Source organism: Orcinus orca, chromosome 19 (assembly GCF_937001465.1).
Source record: "Orcinus orca chromosome 19, mOrcOrc1.1, whole genome shotgun sequence".
Classification (NCBI taxonomy): Eukaryota; Metazoa; Chordata; class Mammalia; order Artiodactyla; family Delphinidae; genus Orcinus; species Orcinus orca.
In genome coordinates this window covers 35,272,970-35,293,262 of record NC_064577.1, presented here as the reverse complement: position 1 = coordinate 35,293,262, position 20,293 = coordinate 35,272,970, and the positions used below count along the sequence as shown (strand labels likewise).

General features: G+C 43.3%; 1 protein-coding gene across 3 annotated transcripts; it reads left to right on the top strand.

Moving 5' to 3' along the window:
* The first annotated feature begins 403 nt into the window (after positions 1-403).
* On the top strand, positions 404-16,109 carry C19H17orf58 (chromosome 19 C17orf58 homolog). Of its 3 annotated transcripts, none has more exons than XM_049701855.1 (6): positions 404-563; positions 10,094-10,200; positions 10,900-11,199; positions 13,490-14,026; positions 14,277-14,468; positions 15,133-16,109. In XM_049701855.1, exons 3-6 carry the CDS (start codon positions 11,124-11,126, stop codon positions 15,321-15,323), a joined length of 996 nt encoding a protein of 331 aa, XP_049557812.1. In that variant the 5' UTR covers positions 404-563; positions 10,094-10,200; positions 10,900-11,123; the 3' UTR covers positions 15,324-16,109. The 3 variants fall into 3 exon arrangements, with proteins under 3 accessions (XP_049557812.1, XP_049557814.1, XP_049557813.1); XM_049701856.1 differs by lacking the exon at positions 404-563 and adding an exon at positions 617-2,464; XM_049701857.1 differs by lacking the exon at positions 14,277-14,468.
* Positions 16,110-20,293: the final 4,184 nt, after the last annotated feature.

Here is a 20,293-nt window from a genome sequence, read left to right as displayed (position 1 = left end):
CTCATTTAAGAATGTCAGAAAGTACACCAGAATTAATATTAAAATACAAGCCAATGATATTAACATTCAGAGTGATCATACGTTTAAATTTTACCAGATTTCAGTATTAAAAACTACAGTAAAGTTGCCATTTTTCTCCACTCCTCTCGAAAAGTCCTACAAAAGCACAAGGGGAATGAGAAGCAGAACCACAAACAACACCATCAATGAAACTAGGAGATATCTGCAACTCCTCAAATAAAAGGAGAAGAAAGGGCTACCAAAAGCAGTGAGGAACCAACACGGATAGATACCAATTAGAAGAGGATGCTCATGGACGCAGATCTTAGGAAATGCCAGCAGAGGGCGCTTCTCCAAGGGGAGGGTCGCACCCTGACAGGCAAAACAATAATCCCTTGTTTGCAGTAAGACTGGGATGTGCGGACAGCGTCCCGTCCTCACAGGGACAGACACGTGTTCTGGGTATGGATTTGTCTTCTTTGCCTGCAAGGCTTCTGCTAGCACGACCATTCCTGGACTTAGACACTGCCAGAATGCACAGGTCCAGGAACCAAGGAGAGGAGGTAGGGGTGGCTTCTCCCACTATGACCCCTAATAATTCCCTGGAAGAATCTTTTTGCTTTCCTTGACAGTGATCTGAGACTCAGTGGGTCTAGAGGTTCTAGTGCCCGGTGGAGAGATCTTTAGGCCAGGAAATACTATCATGGCCCCATTCAATTGGATCTGAGGCTGCCCCTTGGCCATCTGGGACTCCTCAGGCTGCTGAATCAATAGGCAGAGAAGGGGGGCAGTCACTGTTATGAGCTGAATGTTTATGTTACCCCCAAATCGATGGGTAGAAGCCACAGTGTTATGGTATCAGGAGGTGAGGCTTTTAGATGAGGTCAGGAGGGTGGAGCCCCAGGATGGGATTAGTGTCCTTATAAAACGAAGAAGGGTCCAGAGCCCTTTCTATGTCTCTGTCTCTCTCTGTCTCTCTGTTGCACTCTGTCTGTCTGTCTCTCTCTCTCTGACGTGTGAGGAGACAGCAAGAAGGCAGCCATCTGGGAGCCAGGAAGAGAGCTCTCACCAGAGCCCAACCATACTGATACCCTGATCTCAGCCTTCCAGCCCCAGAACTATGAGAAATGAATGTTTGTGGTTTAAGCCATGCAGGCTGTGGTACTTTGTTATAGCAGCCCCAGGTATGACAGTCCCTGAACTAAGCCTTGGTGAACGATGTGATTACCAACGGGAAAACGGTCTGCTACTTAGTGGAGGAAAGAGGAAATGTCTGGAATCCAAGGATTCACTGGGGGGCACATCTTAGTGTGCCCTTGTCCCAAAGACCCAGTTAATGGGAGAGTACAGCAATCCAATAAAGACAGGACCACCAAGAACTCAGGTCCTACAGGAGAAAAGTTTTGAGTCTCCTTACCAGGCATAGACCCCTGCCCAGCTGAGGGTAGGAGGAACAGGGAATAAATGATGGAAGAAGGCAGTTAAGATGATCAACTTAGACCTCATGGCCATTTGCAGAGGAACCTTCTAACAGCTACATTTATGTGAATTGGATCTTTTCCCTTCTCTTTAATTTCTACCTTATATAAATAGCACTGGTAGTAGCTAATAGCTTTGGAATCCATTAATTACTAGCTGTATAACCTTGGGCAAGTTACTTAACCTTTCTCTTATCCCTAAACTGGGATAATAAAAGTATAAGCTCATATGTTTATACAAAGATTTAATACTTGGAACGTGCTCAGTAGATGGCAGCTATTATTATTTTTATTAACAATAGATTTTCCTTTACATTTCATTGTAATATTAGACAAGGCAGTTCCCAAATTAAGAAGGGAGAGATTTCCCGATTTTATTATTCATTTCAGAGATGATTTATTGAACTACAATTGCATATTTATATGGAACGTTCCAAAATTTGTAATTATAATTTTTAAACCCCTCAACATTAATTTATAAGATATCTTTTTACCATAGTTGACAAAATCATAGTAGGAAAAACATCCAGGAGAATGGTAGAGACCCCAAGTTCAGCATAATGATTACCTCTGGGAAGGAAAAGAAATTGGATGAGGGAGGAGCCTAAGGGGCCTTCAACTGTGTGTTAGTTATTTATTGCCACAAAACGAATTACCCCAAAATTTAGCAGCTTAAAACAATGAACATTATTACTCACACTTTCTCTGGGCCAGGAATCTGGGAGAGGTTTACCGGGTGGTTCAGGTGTCTCAGGGGGAGGTTTCAGTCAAGCTCTGCACTGGGGCTGCAGTCTTATCTGGAGGCTCAACTGGGAGAGGATCTGCCTTCAGGCTCACTTACTAGCTGTTGGTAGACCTCAGCTTCTCACTGACTGTTGGATGAAGACTTCAGTTGCTTCCTTGCTGTGGGCCTCTCACAGACTGCCTGAGTGTTCTCCCAACACGGCAGCTGGCTTCCCCCAGAGGAAACGATCTAAAAGAAAGAGGTGAGAGTTCAGTCTTTTTGTAACCTAGTCTTGGAAGTGTATATTATCACTTTTTCCATATGCTATTGGTCACTCTGACCAGTCCTGCTGCAACTACAGGGGACTTGTAGTAGGAAGGAACTACACGAGGTGTGAATACCAGGAAGTAGGGATCACCGGGGACCAGTCATCCTGGAGACTGGCTACCACTAACTATATCTGTAATATTTTAACATTAAAAAAACATGAAGCAAATATGGAAAAAATTATTAACAGTTGATAAAACTGGGAAACTGGGTCATGCTTATGCACGTATTCATTATATTATTTTCAATAGCTTTCTCTTTTTTCTTTATTATTTTTTGGCCACCCTTTGCGGCTTGTGGGATCTTAGTTCCTTGACCAGGGGTTGAACCCAGGCCCACAGCAGTGAAAGTGCTGAGTCCTAACCACTGGACCGCCAGGGAAGTCCCTCAATAGCTTTCTGAATGTTATTTTCCCCTTAAAAATGCTCAGAGGAAGACAAAGCTCAAATAATGATGACAAAGATTCCCGAAGACAATTTCAAGAAACAGACATTTTCACAAAAGCATAAGAAATGGTCCTTGTGAATCAGGAAATTATAAGCAGGGAGTAGACTCAGATGAAAGAACAATAGGATGAACAACAAAAAAGAACTAACTAATAATAATTTCTTAGGATTAAATTCCTTATTGGAAGGAGCCAAATGCATAGTTGATGCTACTGAAAATGAAATCAGGATGAAAAGGAAAAAGATAAATTGATAAAAATGATGAGTGAGAAGATAAAATACGTGGAAGACACAATCAAAAGATCAGTATTGGGCTTCCCTGGTGGGGCAGTGGCTGAGAGTCCGCCTACTGATGTAGGGGACATGGGTTCATTACCCCGGTCCGGTAAGATCCCACATGCTGTGGAGCGACTGGGCCCATGAGCCATGGCCGCTGGGCCTGCGCATCCAGAGCCTGTGCTCCGCAATGGGAGAGGCCACAACAGTGAAAGGCCCGCGTTCCACAAAAAAAAAAAAAAAAAAAAAAAAAAAAAATCAGTATTAAGAAAGTAACAAAAGAATAGTAATATTTGTCAGATTCCCAGGATGAAATGTGGATGTATCTGAAACAAAATGAAGTCTTATTCATTTGAAAGTGAAACATTTGAAGTGTTCCCTGTAAATGAAAAATACCTATAAAGCAAAGATGATGACTATGATTGATGATATTCAACAATTTGTAAAGTTCTCATCAATGCAATACAAAAGTTTTATAAATATTCGAGAGGAAGAGGTAAAATATCATTATTTATAAATTATACAGTTTTCTACTGGGAAAACCCAAGGGAATCTATGGACAATATTTGAAATGTTATTGTATATACACATATTGGGATATAAGCAATAAATATGGGTATACACAAATCAGTACCTATTCTATACACCTTCCAAAACCAGTTAGAAAATATAAAGGAAAAAAAGATAGGGCTTCCCTGGTGGCGCAGTGGTTGAGAGTCCGCCTGCCGATGCAGGGGACATGGGTTCGTGCCCCGGCCCGGGGAAGATCCCACATGCTGCGGAGCGGCTGGGCCCGTGAGCCATGGCCGCTGAGCCTGCGCGTCCGGAGCCTGTGCTCCGCAACAGGAGAGGCCACAACAGTGAGAGGCCCGCGTACCGCAAAAAAAAAAAAAAAAAAAAAAGATTGATGGATTTTACTATACAAAATTTAAAATTTATATGGCCAAAAAATCACTAAAAAGCTTAAAATCAAATGAAATTCTGTGAAGAAATATTTCCAATATATATAATGGACAAAGGGTTAAAATTCTGAAGCTATAAATAGCTCTTAAAATCATAAAGGAAAATCTGATCATTCATAATAAATAGACAAAGAATATGAAGAGGCTATTAACAAAAGAAATCCAAATGGCTAATAAATCTATGAAAAAATGTACAATGTCACCAGCAATCAAAGAAATGTAAATTTTTAGAAAAGAGAAATCTTAAAAAAAAAAAAACAACTCTTCAGAACAGAAAGAATATCAAATAATGATGCTTTGATATTCTAATGTGGAGAAATACTCATTATTACATACCTACACTGATTGATGGTCAGTGTAAACTGATACATATCTGGGGAACAATTCAGCAATACATAGTAAAAAGATTGAAATTATCATATCTTTTGACTCAGCAATGTAATAGTCTAGGAATTCAGCCATTAAAAATCATCATGGAAGCCTATATTTATTGAAATGAAAAGACGTTACCATATCATTAAAAAATTTAAAACCGTGTCATAAAATATGTATATACCATGTTCCCTTTTTTATATAAAGAAGTTATATAACACATTTACATGTACATATATGTATAGGAGAAAAGTCTGGAAAGTTTCTGAGCTTTATTATTTTTTTGGCTGCAACACACTGCTTGCCGGATTTTTTTTCCTGATCAGTGAACCAGGACCTCAGTAGTGAAAGTGAGGAGTCCTAACCACTGGACTGCCACGGAATTCCCAAAAGTCTGGAAATTGATCCTTAAAAATATTTATAGTAGTTTTTTTTAGACAATAGGATTATAGTTGATTTTTTTCTTTTTTCTTAACTGTAATATCTAATTATTCTGCTATGAATATGCATTACTCATATACATTTTAAAAGCTTTTATAAATGGATGGAAGACATCACAAAAAAATAACCAATAGATTCAACCATATAAACAGTAACATTTCTCTTTTTTTTTTAAGAACAATTTGTTCTTTTTTTAAATGTTTAAACATTTTAAAATTTATTTATGGCATGTGGGATCTTAATTCTCCGACCAGGGATTGAACCCTTGCCCTTTGCAGTGGAAGCGGGGAACCCTAACCAGTGGACCACCACGGAAGTCCCAACAGTAACATTTCTTATTTAAGATATCAAAAATTAATAGATCAGGGACTTCCCTGTTGGCACAGTGGTTAAAAATCCACCTGCCAATGCAGCGGACATGGGTTTGATCCCTGGTCTGGGGAGATTCCACAGGCCTCAGAGCAACTGAGCCCATGAGCCACAACTACTGAGTCTGCATGCCACAACTACTGAAGCCTGAGAGCCTAGAGCCTGTGCACTCTGCAATAAGAAGTCCGTGCACCACAAGGAAGTGTAGCCCCTGCTCGAGGCAACTAGAGAAACCCATGAGCATCAGTGAAGACCCAACGCAGCCAAAAATAAATTTTTAAAAAAATTTAGTAGATCAAACTATACAACACTTCAACACCACAGAACACCTCCCCGTCTGTATTCTTTCCAGTCACTACCCATCCCCAGGATAACCATAACCTGACTTTTAACTCCATAGATTAATTTTGTCTATTTGTGAATTTATAGAAATGAAATTACATAGTATATAGTCTTTTGTGTCGGACTTCTTTTACTTGATATCATGTTTATGAGATTCATGTTTACTTTGCTTTTGTAATTGTAGCTCATTTAATTTCATTGCTGTCTAGCAATGATTATGGTTCACGATTTTGTCCCCAGGAGACATCGCAATGTCTGGAGACAGTTTAGATCGTCACAACTGGAGGTGGGGGGCGCTACTGGTATCCAGTAGATAAAGGCAGAGATATCGGTTAACAATGCATGACAAAGAATTATCTTGCCCAAAATGTCAATAGTGCCAAGGTGGAGAAACCCTGCTCTAGAGTATTTCAGTATGTCTCAATACGTTCATTCCTTTGTTAACGGCGACATGGAATGTTTTACAACAGCAAAAATTGAAAACAGCCTAAAATGTTCACAAATGATGGTTTGTCTAAATGAGAACATATTATGGACTTATGAGATTCCGTATCTACAAAGAGTTTGTTATAATATTTTAATTTTCATTGAATACAAAATTGTATACATGACAGGTGAAATGGGGAAGTGCCCTTGTCATGGTGTCATGTGAACAACACAGGATCCAAAATAGTGTTGGTCCTCTGATGGCGTCTGTGTGAAATGGTATCTAAGAAAGAGCCTGGAAGGAAAAACATGGGAACATTGCAGTGATTGATGTTTTTTTTCTTTTCCTTTACTTAATTAATTAAGGCTGCGTTGGGTCTTGGTTGCTGCAGGAGGGCTTTCTCTAGTTGCGGTGAGCGGGGGCTACTCTTCGTTGCAGTGCACGGGCTTCTAGGCACGCGGGCTTCAGTAGTTGTGGCACGTGGGCTCAGTAGTTGAGGCCCGCGGGCTCTAGAGTGCAGGCTCAGTAGTTGTGGCGCATGGGCTTAGTTGCTCCGCACATGTGGGATCTTCCCAGACCAGGGATCGAACCCGTGTCCCCTGCATTGGCAGGCAGATTCTTAACCACTGTGCCACCATGGAAGTGATTGATGGAGGTAGTTCTTGTGTCTACTTTATTTTTATTTTCCAAATTTTTCATTACAGTAACGTAGAGTGATAGGAAAACAAAATCAAGAATTAAAAAGCAGCTACTTAGGGAATTCCCTCGAGGTCCGGTGGTTAGAACTCGGTGCTTTCACTGCCAAGGGCCTGGGTTCGACCCCTGGTCGGGGAACTAAGATCCCACAAGACGAGTGGCATGGCCAATAAATTTTTAAAAGTTAAATAAATAAAATTAAAAAATAAAAAGCAGCTACTTACCATTGTCCATCTATAGGGCATCGAGGCTCTCAGCATCTTCCCCCATTGGGGCTCCTTCCCTAGTGTGCCGTCATGCTTCCCGGGCCTGGGTAGATGCACATGCTCTCTTGTACCCTGGTGCCACTGCATGTGCTGTTGTCTCAGCCTGCAATGCCTGCCCTCCTTGGTCTATCTGGTGCGTCCCAGTCATTCTTCAAACCAGAGTTTATGTGATGTCTCCTGTAGCCTTTTAATATTGCACTTAACACTATAACGGAACGTTATTCCCCACAGCAGTCTGTCAGCCACTTGAGGGGAGGATTTATGTCCCAGTATTCCAGGACCTAGCCTGGTGCCTGTAGGAGTAAACCCAGCAGCTATCTGTGAAAGCCTGAAGAATCTGGGGAGACCTCGGCCCCAATCAGGATGGTCCTGAACTCGAACTAGAACATGACCCTAATTTACCTAATGGGAACCAGAGCAACAGTATAGTACTCTTTTTGAAGAAAGATGATGACGACAGGTATTTCCAGCTTCTAAAACGCCTGGCACATGGTGTTTCTTTGTTTTTGTTTTTCCTTGGCCGTGCTGCGCAGCTTGTGGGATCTTAGTTCCCCAGCTAGGGATTGAACCTGGGCTCTGGCGGTGAAAGCACCAAGTCCTAACCACTGGACCGCCAGGGAATTCCCGGGGCACATAGTGTTTTGATACCAAGTGGTGGGCTGCAATTCAATTCTGACAGTAACCATCCAGAGTTAGCGCAGGCCTCACTAGTTAAAGGGCAGATGACCCAGAACAAGACTGCCCTCATTTCAGACAGCTGGGTATAAATCTAGGGGGTTCTCAAGATTCCTCTCAGGCTTGATAATTCTCTACAACAACTCACAAAACTCAGGAAAGTGCTCTACTTACGATCAAAGTTTTATTATACAAATCAGACCCAGCCAAATGAAGAGACACATAGGGCAAGATCTGGGAGGGTCCCAGATGCGTCAGGGTTTTCTCTCCATGGATCACAGCGCATCACCCTTCTAGCACATCAATGTGGTCACTGACCAGGAAGCTCCACTGACCAGGAAGCTGTCAATGGGTTTCATTAAGCAGGCATGGTGGATTAAATCATTGACCATCTGATTGAACCCAATCTCCAGCCTCTCTCCGCCCCCTGGAGGTCAGACAGGCTCAAAGTCCCAACCCTCTAATTACATGGTTGGTCTTTCTGATGACCAGCTCCCAGCCCTAAGCTATCGAGGGGCCCTCCAAGAGTCACTGCATTAGCATAAACTCAGGTGTGATCCAGGAAGCTCGTGAATCATTAAGACGCTTCCATCACTTGGGAGATTCCAAGAGTTAGAAGCTCCATGCCAGGAACCTGGCACAAATCCTTTACTATACAACACACAGTAGATGCTCAACAATTATTTGTAAAGCAGAAAGATACACTCAAAATGCCAGAAATTGGCAGGGGAGAGGAAGGCAATTAGGCTCTTAGGTTCTTCCACCTAACATGTGGAAGATAGGCATGTAAAGGTGGACATATTAGGTTATGAGAAACAAATACCTTTAAACATTCCAATTGTAGGACGAACTCCCTGTGCTCTGGCTTATATTACCAAGCACTCTGACGGTAATTTGGCTTCCCAGGTGACTTGTTTTTAGAAAGAGAACGCTAGCCAGGCTGACACAAGCCTGCAGGTGTGCCTGAGTCGATTTCTTGTTGTAAATTAATAAAGTGGCATTCTGACTTACATAGTTCAGTCTCTTCGAGCTCTCTGTGCTTTCCACCATGAATATGGCTTCTGCTCCTGCAAGCCATGTGCTGCCCAAGATGCAGCCTTGGACCCTGGCAAGTTCTTCCAGGCTGGTGCCACCCTGGAAGCCTCTAGGAGCCTTCCAGTCAGCTCTCTGCCTCTACATTTCAGGGTGTGGGCTTCAGGGCATTCACAACATTCCTGCAACAGAAGAGTTTTGGGAACACCCCAAACTGGATCTGGGTGACTTGAATATTATCTCAGGCACTATGTCTGAGATCCGGTTGTAACTGAGAAAGCTTAAGCCTAGTTAATTTTATTCCACTTGACTTAAAGAGTATGTGAAAGAAGGGGATCTAAGGACATCTATAAATTATAAACCCCAAAGCACGAATTTCACAGTGTTTTTTGGTCTTGGCCAGAATCTGGAGACACTGATTCTGGTGTACCCAAGCCTTGCAGTGACTGAAGAGATATACTCTTTTGGAGGAAACAGAGAATTCGCTCCTCTAAAACTCAAATGAGGGAAAATTAGCCCACCTTCAACAGCAATTTGATTTAGTGCTCAACAGGCAATCTCCTGATTAATAATTAGACCTCTGAATCACCTTTGCTATATCCTATTACAAATTAATAAGTGACATTCTGGTTTATACATCTTCTTTTTATGAGTTTGGTTAACGTGAGTTGGTCCCACAAATCTAATCCATTGACAAAATGGAGTTTCAAGCTGAGGAAAGTTGAGAACCAGACTACAGACATAGTGACCCCCTCCAACATATTGTCAGCCTGTGACTAGACAGCCAACTCCTCCCTAGAACACATTTATCTCACCACATCCCTCAAACCAACACACACTGAATTCAGGAACCTGTTCTACGGTATCCCCAAGTCACGTTCTCTTTGGATACCCCCAATGGCCAGAACCTCATTGTCACAACACCTCAAAGCAGCCTGCTTTCTTGGAGATCTCAGTTGTTAGAATATTGTTTCTTAAACTGAAATTAAATCTGTCACTTCATAACTTCTACTTACTGGTTCTTTCCCAAAATATAACAAATGTTTTTCTGTGCCTAGGCTGCCTATTCGCAGTTCCTCCAAAAGAACTTGACCATGATGGATTCCAGCCCTCTCACCACCCAGTCGTTTTCCTTCTAGCTTTCCAGTGTCTTTCTTGAAAACATGATCCCCCCACCGCCCCAAAACTGATCGGTCCACTAGCACTATTATCTTTGAGACATAAGATATTAGTGCAGCAAAAGTTTGTTCTTTCTTTTAGCAGTTGCATCTCACTGTTGGCTCATGTGCTTCAGATAAAAATGCCTTCATCTCAATGCATTTCCCCTTCCTTCTGGATTTGAAGCTGTTGAAATGAGATACATGTCGGTAAGGCTGTGGGTTTACTATGGTGAGCTTACTTCCCCCTTTGGTGAATGCTGTTTCTGTTCAGTCTGAGGGACAGTGTCCTTAGCTCAAGACAAATATACAGAGCCATTTCAAGAATTCAGACCTAAGTAGTGAATGAGTTTTTCTTAGAAAGAAAAAAAATCCACCTTTCTTGAGGAAATGAGCCATCATTAGAGAGCTGGGAAGGATTTTTACTTTTTTATTCTCTAGCTCCTGGTGGGTAAAAGGCACTCGCCTGGGCTTAATGAATCTAGCCAACCTGCTACCAATTTCAACTGGGGACAGGGGGAGGGAAAAGAAAAGCTATTTTACTGAGGCTTTTTTCCTTTCTGATTCTAGAATATAAATATTGTATATATAGTAAAACAGTGTAACCAGACCTAGGATGTAGTGACTTGGTTCCTCTCAGAATCTCTGAGACAATCTGGGATGAATTTTCTGTCATCTGGAATCTCCTCCTTTCCACAAGCCCAAACTGTCTTAAGCTCTAATTTGCCTATTTGTTGTTGACTTAATCTAGACAAATCTCCCTATCACTCACACTCCTCCACCCTGTCCCTCAGCCCCTCAACATCCTTCTTCTCTCCACTGGCCACCCCACCCTCTCCTCCACCCAACCCCAGCCCGCAAACCCATACGGGTTTAAAGTGTAGGTTTTGATGCTTTCATTGCCCACAGATCGCAGGACAGACGTTCCCAGGGACAACTTTGAGAGGCCACGTGCTCATCCCCCTAAGGAGGTGGGAGAAATCCCTGCAGCTCGGTTTTGTTCCAATGGTCTGTTCAGTGAGTGATTCCCGTTTCCCCAAAGGCTGCCCCTCATTAGCATGAACGGGGGTGGGGGGAGAGAAAGAGCAAAAGCCCAGGCTCAGTTTTAGAGCCTGGGAACCGTGTCTACAAACATGACAGCTAGAGCTTTCTGGCTCCTCTGTTTGATCGTTGGATCATCTCCCGAAGCCCCAGTGGCGGAGAGAAAAGGTAAGATCGATGAAACGCTGAGCCCTGGGAGAGGGCTGGGATCCGGGGGCGAGCTGGGGAGAGGGCGCGATGAAGAGCGGGACGAGAAAGGGGTCAGGGCTTGCCAGAGAGGAGATTCCAGGTCCGTGTTCCTGTTCGAAAGGAGCAAAATGTGTCCCCAAGATTGTGTGTGTCTTGGCAGCCTTTATCGGAATGAAGCCAGTTGTTCAGCTACTGAAATGATCTCGAGCGAGCCGGGCAGGCTGGAGAAACTTTGCATGTTAAGTAGTTGCTCCATCACAGAGGAGGGAAAGTGTCAAAAGGGGTCGTGGCGCGCCTTTCGGGAGCCGTGCGGGCCGGGCTCGCGGGACGCGGCGGGCGGCGGGCGCCCGGAGGAGCGCGGGGTCCGCCCAGCGCCCGGGTCCCCGTCCCGCCGGCGATCCGAGGAGCTGGGTGCGCCCCGCAGGGGCTGGGAGCGGAGGGAGCCGAAATCGTACCTTTCTCCCCTCTCCCTGCAGCCGCAACCAATGGCCTTGGGACACCTGAGTCTTTAAAACACACACACACACACACACACACACACACACAATTTCATGCCTGAGATGAAAATTACTGAGGGAATGAAGAAATAAGAGGTTCTCTGCGGGGAGGTGTTTTTGTCTGGCTTTTATTTGGATGTTCTGTTTGATTCACTATCTCTGGGAAAAATAGCTTCCGCACCTTACAGGGTAATTTACTTTGGGTTATTTTTCCACATGGAAATGGAATGACTTCAGTGGCATTTAACCCAAATATCAGACAATCTTTCCCATGACAACAGATGGTGATATCAATGGGGAAGCAGTTGTGAGGTCAACAGTTGACAGTCAGGAATTGGATATCCACCAGAACTTTATTCAGCTGTGTATGGGCAACCTTGAACATAATGAGCCAGAATCAACCTCTCTGCAAAAACATGAACTATAACCAGCTATTATTGCTGGGTGAAAGCTGATTTTAAAGGAGACTGTCAATTTGGCAAGATAAATCACTTTAAATGAAGTGTTGCAAGAACTGCAAATGGGCAGACCAAGCTCTTCGATGCCAGAGAGAAATGCTGAAAACCAGCCGTTAAAATAATAGGAAAAAAAAAAAAAAAAAAGATGGGCTCTTGTGCCCGTCTGGAGGGCACTGGGACCCAGGCAAACGGGGAGGTGATATTGTGTAACTGGGCATGGAAACTGGCCCAGCTTCTAAGCTTGCTGAAGTTTGCTCACCAACCTGCCTGCAGAGCTGGGGAAAATCACTAACAATTTCAAAAATTTGTTTTCATGCCGTTTGCCATTTAGGAGCTTTTCCTCCACCATGGGAAGGGGTGGGGGTCGGGCAGGGTAAGCGATGCGGGTGCTTTTACACTTAACCAGGGGCCTCTGCGCCCAGCCACGCTTTAAACCTCCTTCTAAGCTGTGGTTTACTACTAAGTGGTGTCCAAGAAGCCAGATAAAAATCCACTCACAGATGCTCGACTCTGCACAGACCAAGATGACAGTGTAAACACGGATGGGAAAACCAAATAGTTCTGTTGTCAGGGGCGCTTAAACAATTAGGAGAACCTGTAATAGGAGACCTTTCCCCCTGGGGTTTGCTCTTGGTACTTTCTCAACAAACTGTACATAGCAAAAAGGCGGATGTTTACATATATATTAAAGAAAGGGCAAAAGAGTTTGTTATTTAACCAAAGTTGTCAGTTATCTTTAGTCCTAGAACAAATAGGTGGTTGTAATTTGAAAAGCTATTGATTTGCAAAGCTTCCTTAACAAAATGAAATGTTCCCATGTGGTGAGAAAAATATTCTTAGTTGCCCTCATTCTTAGAGGGCAAGACCCTCATCTCCGTCTTCTTGGGGCCTAGGAAACCTGTGCTCACCACAAGCCGGGGCGCCTTCCTCTTCCCCCTCCCGTTCTCTTTCCTTCACTTCCATGTCTGCTGCCCTCTCCACGTCGCCTCTCGCAGGTGTACGCTACGTTTACATTGTCCCCCATCTCCTCTCCCCTCCCAGAGCCATTTCTTCTTACCCCCTGTCGGCCTCTCCTCCCCTCCACAGCCTCATCTCTACCCGCCTTCCCTCCTCTCTCAGCCTCCCCGGCCTCCCCTCCCCTCCCCGCCTCTCGGCCTCCCTCCCCTCTCTTCTCTGCCTCTCCCATTCCCCCCACCCCCGTCCCCTTCCCTCCCCTCTCAGTCTCCCCTTTCCCCACCCCTCCCTCTCCTCTCAGCCTCCCCGGCCTCTCCTACCCTGACGGCCTCCCCGGCCTCTCCTCTTCTCTCCCTACAGCCTCGCCGCCCCACAACCGGAAGCCCGACCCCGGCGGCGGCCCGAGTGCGGAGACGCCTGGGCCCCGGCCGCAGCCGGTCCCCGAGACTCCGCGGCGGCCGCGCGCAGCCGAGGCCGCTCCCCGCGCCTGGTCCGACCTGCGGCGCCGGAAGCCCCAGCCTGCCGCCGAGAACCGGGCCGGCTTCCGGGAGGCCGCGCGCGCGCCCGCCGGCCCGCCGAGCCCGCGCCTCTCGCAGGCCGAGAACCGTGCGTCGCCGCGCCGCGTGCCCGCGCTGGAGGACTCCCCGCGGCGCGCGCGCGCCCGGGCCCTGCGCCTCCCGGCCGCGCGGCCTTCCACGCGCGCCGCCGAGGCCCCCGCCGGTCCCGCCCACCCCAACCGGCCGCGCGCCGCCGCGCCGCCCCCGGGACCCGCGCCCGCGCCGCCGCCGCGCCTCAGCCCCCAGCGGAGGGAGGATGCGGAGCTCGGCGCCGAGCCCTGCGCCCGCGCCTGCAGGGCGGACTTGGACGAGCGCGAGTCCTACTGCGCCAGCGAGTTCGGTGAGCCCCGCCCGCAGCTCCTCCCGGGCCCGGGCGGCCGAGCCCAGGCCGCGGGGCGAGCCTTTCCGAGCCGAGAGCGCCGGGCTGTGCTTCGGGACCCTTAAACCAAACCCTAGAGAAACCCACCCACTCGGTCCTGCAGGCCCCAGAGCCGTGTGGACTATTTCGTGATTTGTTAGAAACGCACTGGGGAGAGAAAGAGGATGTGAGTGCTATGCATTTCTCCAAACTCTTTGTTTTTTGAAAGCAGCAGTCAACGGAATCGTGCATGATGTGGACGTCCTCGGTACAGGGATCCGGCTGGTGACTCTGCTGGTGGACCGGGACGGGCTGTACAAGATGAACCGCCTGTACATCACTCCGGACGGGTTTTTCTTCCGAGTCCACATATTAGCCCTAGACTCCTCTAGTTGCAATAAGCCATGCCCAGAATTTAAACCTGGTATTAAAACTGATCTAAGTGATCATTTTATATATGTTCTTTATGTCACCATTGTAACTTTGACATGCCACAGCCCGGTCTCTATCGGTTACCCCAGTACCTTTTTTTTTGGGGGGGGGCTATTCTAAAATGAATAGAATTTAGAAGACAGGTATTATTTCGGCCACTCTGTGATTTAAATTCCATCAGCGCCTCCGGTTAAAGATGGCAACTGAGTGGATTGGCACAAAGCAAACACTCAATATTTGTTGACAAGTGGAGTGAATGACGAAACGCCGTTGCCAGACAGGATGCCTAAGGGGCTTTTTAAACTGAGTTTAGAGACGTCTTTTGCTGGGCGTGTGTGTTTGGGGCGGGCGGGTAATGCCCACTCCCACGTCTTTCTAGAGATGTGCTCTGTAAAATCCTGCTGGCACTGTTGTGATTAGGACCTTTGTTTCTAGTGCTGGCTGTTTACAGGCTGAGTAATCTGATTATCTTATAAAGGTCACTAGGCTATTTCCACCTGCTGTCTGAGGTTTAAATGTCTGAGATTCAACATGTGCAGCAAGATAAGAGATTCAAGCTTAGGCATTTCTTAAAAGCCTTACATTTTCTTATTGTTACGTGGTATTTGAAAGATAACTATGAATTTATATTTTGGCTTTTTTTTTTTTTTTTCCAGGCAGCAGGTATATTGTGATGGGCCACATCTACCATAAGAGAAGGCAGCTACCTACAGCTCTGCTTCAGGTCCTGAGAGGGCGCCTCCGACCAGGAGATGGACTTCTCAGGAGCAGCAGCAGCTATGTGAAAAGATTTAACCGGAAAAGGGATGGGCAAGTGCAAGGGGCAATTCACACCCAGTGCATTTGAAACATACCAGCCTGGCATTTCTGGATCCTAAGAGACTTGGAATTCAGCAGCAAGACGGGAAAGGCCTATCATTAAGCAATCGGATTTTCCTTTAGAACAGGGCACACAGCTCCTTTAGGAACTAGTTGCAAAGTGCCAACTCTCATCTTCAAGTTGTCACTTTTTTACAACATGCTTCTTAAATGGTTATGCTTCTGAGCTCTGTGGTGAAGTTATTCAACTGGTGTGCCAGTTACTCACACAAGCTCAGATAACTGACCTGTCCAGATAACAGATCACTGCTTCATGTTGATTATTTTTAATTATTTTAATTTAAATACATTCTTCAGTAGAAATAGTTCACAAAAACATTTCCTTGATTTTAAATATACAATTTTGAATAGTTTATATCATGTATCAAACCAAATTTTATACTAAAACCATCACATTTTAAATTCTGTACATAACAGTAAGTGCACTAGTCAGACGTATGAAATGTCATTTAGATCACATTTAGATCAAACACTAAAGTCAGAGCCCGAGACAAGTATTAAAGTTTTACATTTAGAGTACTGAAGGGCTTATTCAAGCAAACAAATGTTTGTTCAAACAAGTGTTCCTGATGTACCAAAATATAAGATACAGTTTATTTTCATGCCTCCCTGCTTCTAAAATCCTATGTTTTGTGCCATACTGGCAGCTATTCCAATACCAAACATATTCTGGGTGTATCTGATGTCATTTTTCTATTAAGACCAAGTATCATGTTTGTGTTTGTAAAGCAGTAAATCTTTCTGTGAAATCAGATCTTGGATGCACCTGGTTTTTTCAGCCTCACTGAGCCCCCAAAAGGTTTGGGAAAAAGCATTTCTCAAACTTACGCCAAAAACCCTGGAACCAATATTTAATGACAGTTTGCAAGCACGTGAATTTTAAACGTTTCCCAGTTGGCTTGAAAAAGATTTAATCACGAACTGAATTTATTATTGATTTTATACCTCAGCCCACAAAGACATTAACAATTTTTTTTCAGAAGACCAAGCTGTGCTTTAATTTGAAACGCTGTGAATAGAGACACTGATAATCCATGGTTGAAGATTACTGCGCAGAACTCCACTGAAGAGACAAAAACAGTCCATTTGGTCTCAGATGAGATTCACTCTGGAGCTCAGGATGTGTCATTAGTCTGTAATGGCACAGTCTTTAAAGGCCTCACAGAAGCACTGTATACACACAGGATGTCAGGACAGCACAGAGAGACTGTAAGACGTAACAACTGATTGTGACGGGAGATACTGTTACCTTATTTGTCCCAAACAGGGGGCAAAGAGGTAAAATAAAAGTTGAGAGGTTCTGACTATGCCGTGGTAAAGCACTAACTGAGGGATTTTTTAGAGTATTTGCCAAGAATGAGTTGTGCCCAAGCTTATTAAAAATTATCTTAGAATTGCTTCTTGGGAATCCACTGCATTACTACACAAACCATTGGCAGTAGATTAGAGTATGCAGTGAATGAAGAGCTTCTGTGTTAGTTTTCTTTAGGATAAAAATTAACGAAGACAGAAGTAGCACCGGTCACAAAAACCAAAGCCGAATTTTTAAAAGTCAAATGGCTAAGTGGTGATCCTGAGTAACATGGTGGGGAAAATTACAAAACGGCCAAATAGATAAATTATTAGTTGGATGGTCAGATGTTAGAGCATAAAGAGAAGTGTTATAAATAGCTCTGGTTTAAAAGATAGAAAAAAAATCACTTTGATATAAGCCTGAGGGTTAGGGTTTGATTAGATTGCTTTGATAATACTCAGTTTCTGAGATGTTTTGGAATCACACAAAAAGTGCCAAAACTGTGATCTGTGTGATACTTGGAGGTCACACGGTTAGTATGTACACTTTGGCAAACACAAGCAGGCCAGTTTCTTAGAAACGTTGTTAAACTTCAGGCCATCATTCAAGACCAGCTTTGCAATGAAAGATGAGCGAGGCTCGGGGACTTCCCTGGCGGTCCAGTGGTTAAGACTCCGTGAACTCCCACTGGAGGGGGGTTCCGGTTCAATCCTTGGTCGGGGAACTAAGATCCTGCATTCCAAGAGGCACCGCCAAAAAAAAAAAAAAAAAAAAAAGATAGTGATTGAGGCTCAAATGAGGTAGAACAGTGGTGCATATGGGGATATATGCACGGGAGGCGGTGCACAACAGACTGGGAATTCCAGGTTAGGCAAAAAAGTTTGAGGAGAATCTTCTCAATATTCAATCAGTACCTTCGGTACAATCTTTTAATTTTATGGAAAAATTTAATTCCCAAATTCACTGTAGTTCTGAATCCTTTTCTCCTGTTGATATACTTTCCTTAGCACATGGTTTGTGTTCCAAAGACTAAAGGATCACGGGCACAATAAAATACCCTGTTGCCTTCAAGAGGAGCTCAACACATCCCTCCTTCCATCAAGCTGTTGGAACTCAAGCAGAAAAAAGTGTTTTTCTTTTGGTAGGGAAAGGTCTATAAAACATACATTTTTTTTTGTACTAGCTTTTAACTGTCTTTGAGAGGTATCACTTAGCACTGTTTGTTTCTCTTAAAATCATTTTTAAGGTTGATCAAACACAGGTATATGCAAACACCTAAAAACTGACCCACTACCTACAAATGAGTAACTTCAATTTTGGGTACAGGACTTTATCATTTAAAAAATACAGCACTTATTTCCTTTAGTTGAATTTGGTCCAAACTAGATCAAGCAGGGTGTTATCTAGGAAATGTCTTTTTCGGTATCTTGTTCCAAGTATCCAGAAGTACTTCAGAATATTTCAGTTTATTAAAAATCCTTCCCCCAAGACATTACTTTGCTCATGAGAGATCACCATTCTCATTTTACGGACAAGAAATCTGACACTTGTGGGTAATGGCCTCAGTCGTGAGGCTAAGTGTGTAGATTTAAAAGGTCACCACACTGGCTCTTTAGTATCAGAAACACACAAAGATGCAGGGAGTTTGCCTAACAAATGAACAGAAATAGGGAAAGAACTTTTATTTGCAGATTCCAGGAAGGTAGATTACAAACAGCAGCAAATCTCAGAGTCTCTTAATAACACTCCAGGCCACTTGAAATATAAAAAGGTAATTGTTTTACTTTAGAAAATATCTCTGAAAGTTCACAATTTTTAAAAACTACTGCAGGACATTAACTAAAGTGCAAATCCTGCAGAATTTGGGTAGGAGAAAAAAGCCTTACCAATATTATGAAAATACGTTTTATGAAATGGTTTCAAGGATTGTGAACCTGGCAGATGAAATATAACAAGCATTGAAAATACTTTTAGCAAAGGAAATCTGTTGATGCAAATTAAACATATATACAAGCCCAAAGACTGTGTAGAAAAATCAAAACAGTATAACAAATGTGCATTCTACTACTTGGATTATTGAAAGCAAAATAGCTGTAATATGTATATTTTACTGAGTAGCAGAAGCTTGTCAAATACTCGTAGAAAAGCAGCTTTTGAAACTCAGTATAAGAATGCATGTTTTTCCAAAAATTACTTTTGAAACACTAAAGCTCTGTAGTTGATAAAACCATAAAATGTCTATGTATTTATACGGTGATAGAAACTGCAAAAGGCTTTATACTATTAAATACATATATGAAATTAACATATTCCTGGCCCACAAAATTTACCTTTTTTGTACAATCTGGCAATGCCAACATCTACAGAAAATATGTTAACCAACCAACCACTGTTTCATTAGAAACCGCACCAAATCCAATGTCAAAAACATTACTTTATTTTTCTAGGATGAAATGTCCTATTACGTACAAAAAGAACTGCTGTTTAAATTTGCCACAATCTCTTAAAAACATAGCAATCTATTGCCTACAGGTAGGAAAGTTCTTGCTGCAACAAGTTTTAAATGATTAAGCCCATCTATATCTATATATATATATATGAATAAATAGTACAGAAATACTGTGACATGATGAGATGCAGAATAATTTTATAATTCATTAAAATGTAGGATTCTTGCATCAGCACAGTGCATACAATATGTAACATTTTTTAAAAGTTAAAGGACAAAATAACCTATATTTGACTACTTCCATGTTAGTATTTTAAGCAAAAACTGTTTCCATGTTTTCAATATTGAGCAATTAGTCTCTTTAGTTTGTAAGCATAAGTTTAAGTGATATTTTTATGTACAAAAAGGAATGGGCTTCATTAGATAAAATTAACCCAGAATAACTTGTACACCTGAGCCTGTAAGAAGAAAGAACTGGGAACTGTTAGCAACGTCTTTCTTTTAAGAAACTACGGTCCGGGAAAGGTTTTGCATAGCAGGGTGATATTAAACAGAAAGAAACTTTTAAAAAACAATAATGGGATAAATTCCAGAACTTGGTAGGACAAAGCTAATACGAATTAGTGCAAAATCTAGTAACATTTTTGCAAAGCTGCATAAACCAACTATGGCAGATCTCACAGAAGCTATTATTACAATGAAGAAATACAACATGTAAGATTAGAACACTGAAAGGAAAAACATGCAAAATACGCCTTCCTCTGCTGCTTCCATTTTTTTCCCCTACCGCTTACACAACTTCTTCTTATGTGGGAAAAAAACCCAAAAAAACTCAACCAACAAACAAATACAAAAAGGATGAAGTCATTTTAAAAAATGCCCTTCATAAAATACAAGCAGTGGCCTGTAACTGATAATTTGCCTGGTATCATATAACGTACAGATGAAGGCGATGTGTATTTTGTCACATTACCTTTTTATTAGTCCGATCAATTGATGCAACAGGATTAGCACCCCTGAATATTTTTCTTCGATGTGATGACAGTGGGCTGGGAATTATAAAATGAAGGACCACTACTACCCTGGAGAAATCCAGGTACAATCAGATCCTTCTGCCTTTTATTTATTTACCTTGCAGCCCTCCCTTTCCCCTCAATGGCTTACAGAGAATCATTAGCGCACATTCAAAGACACC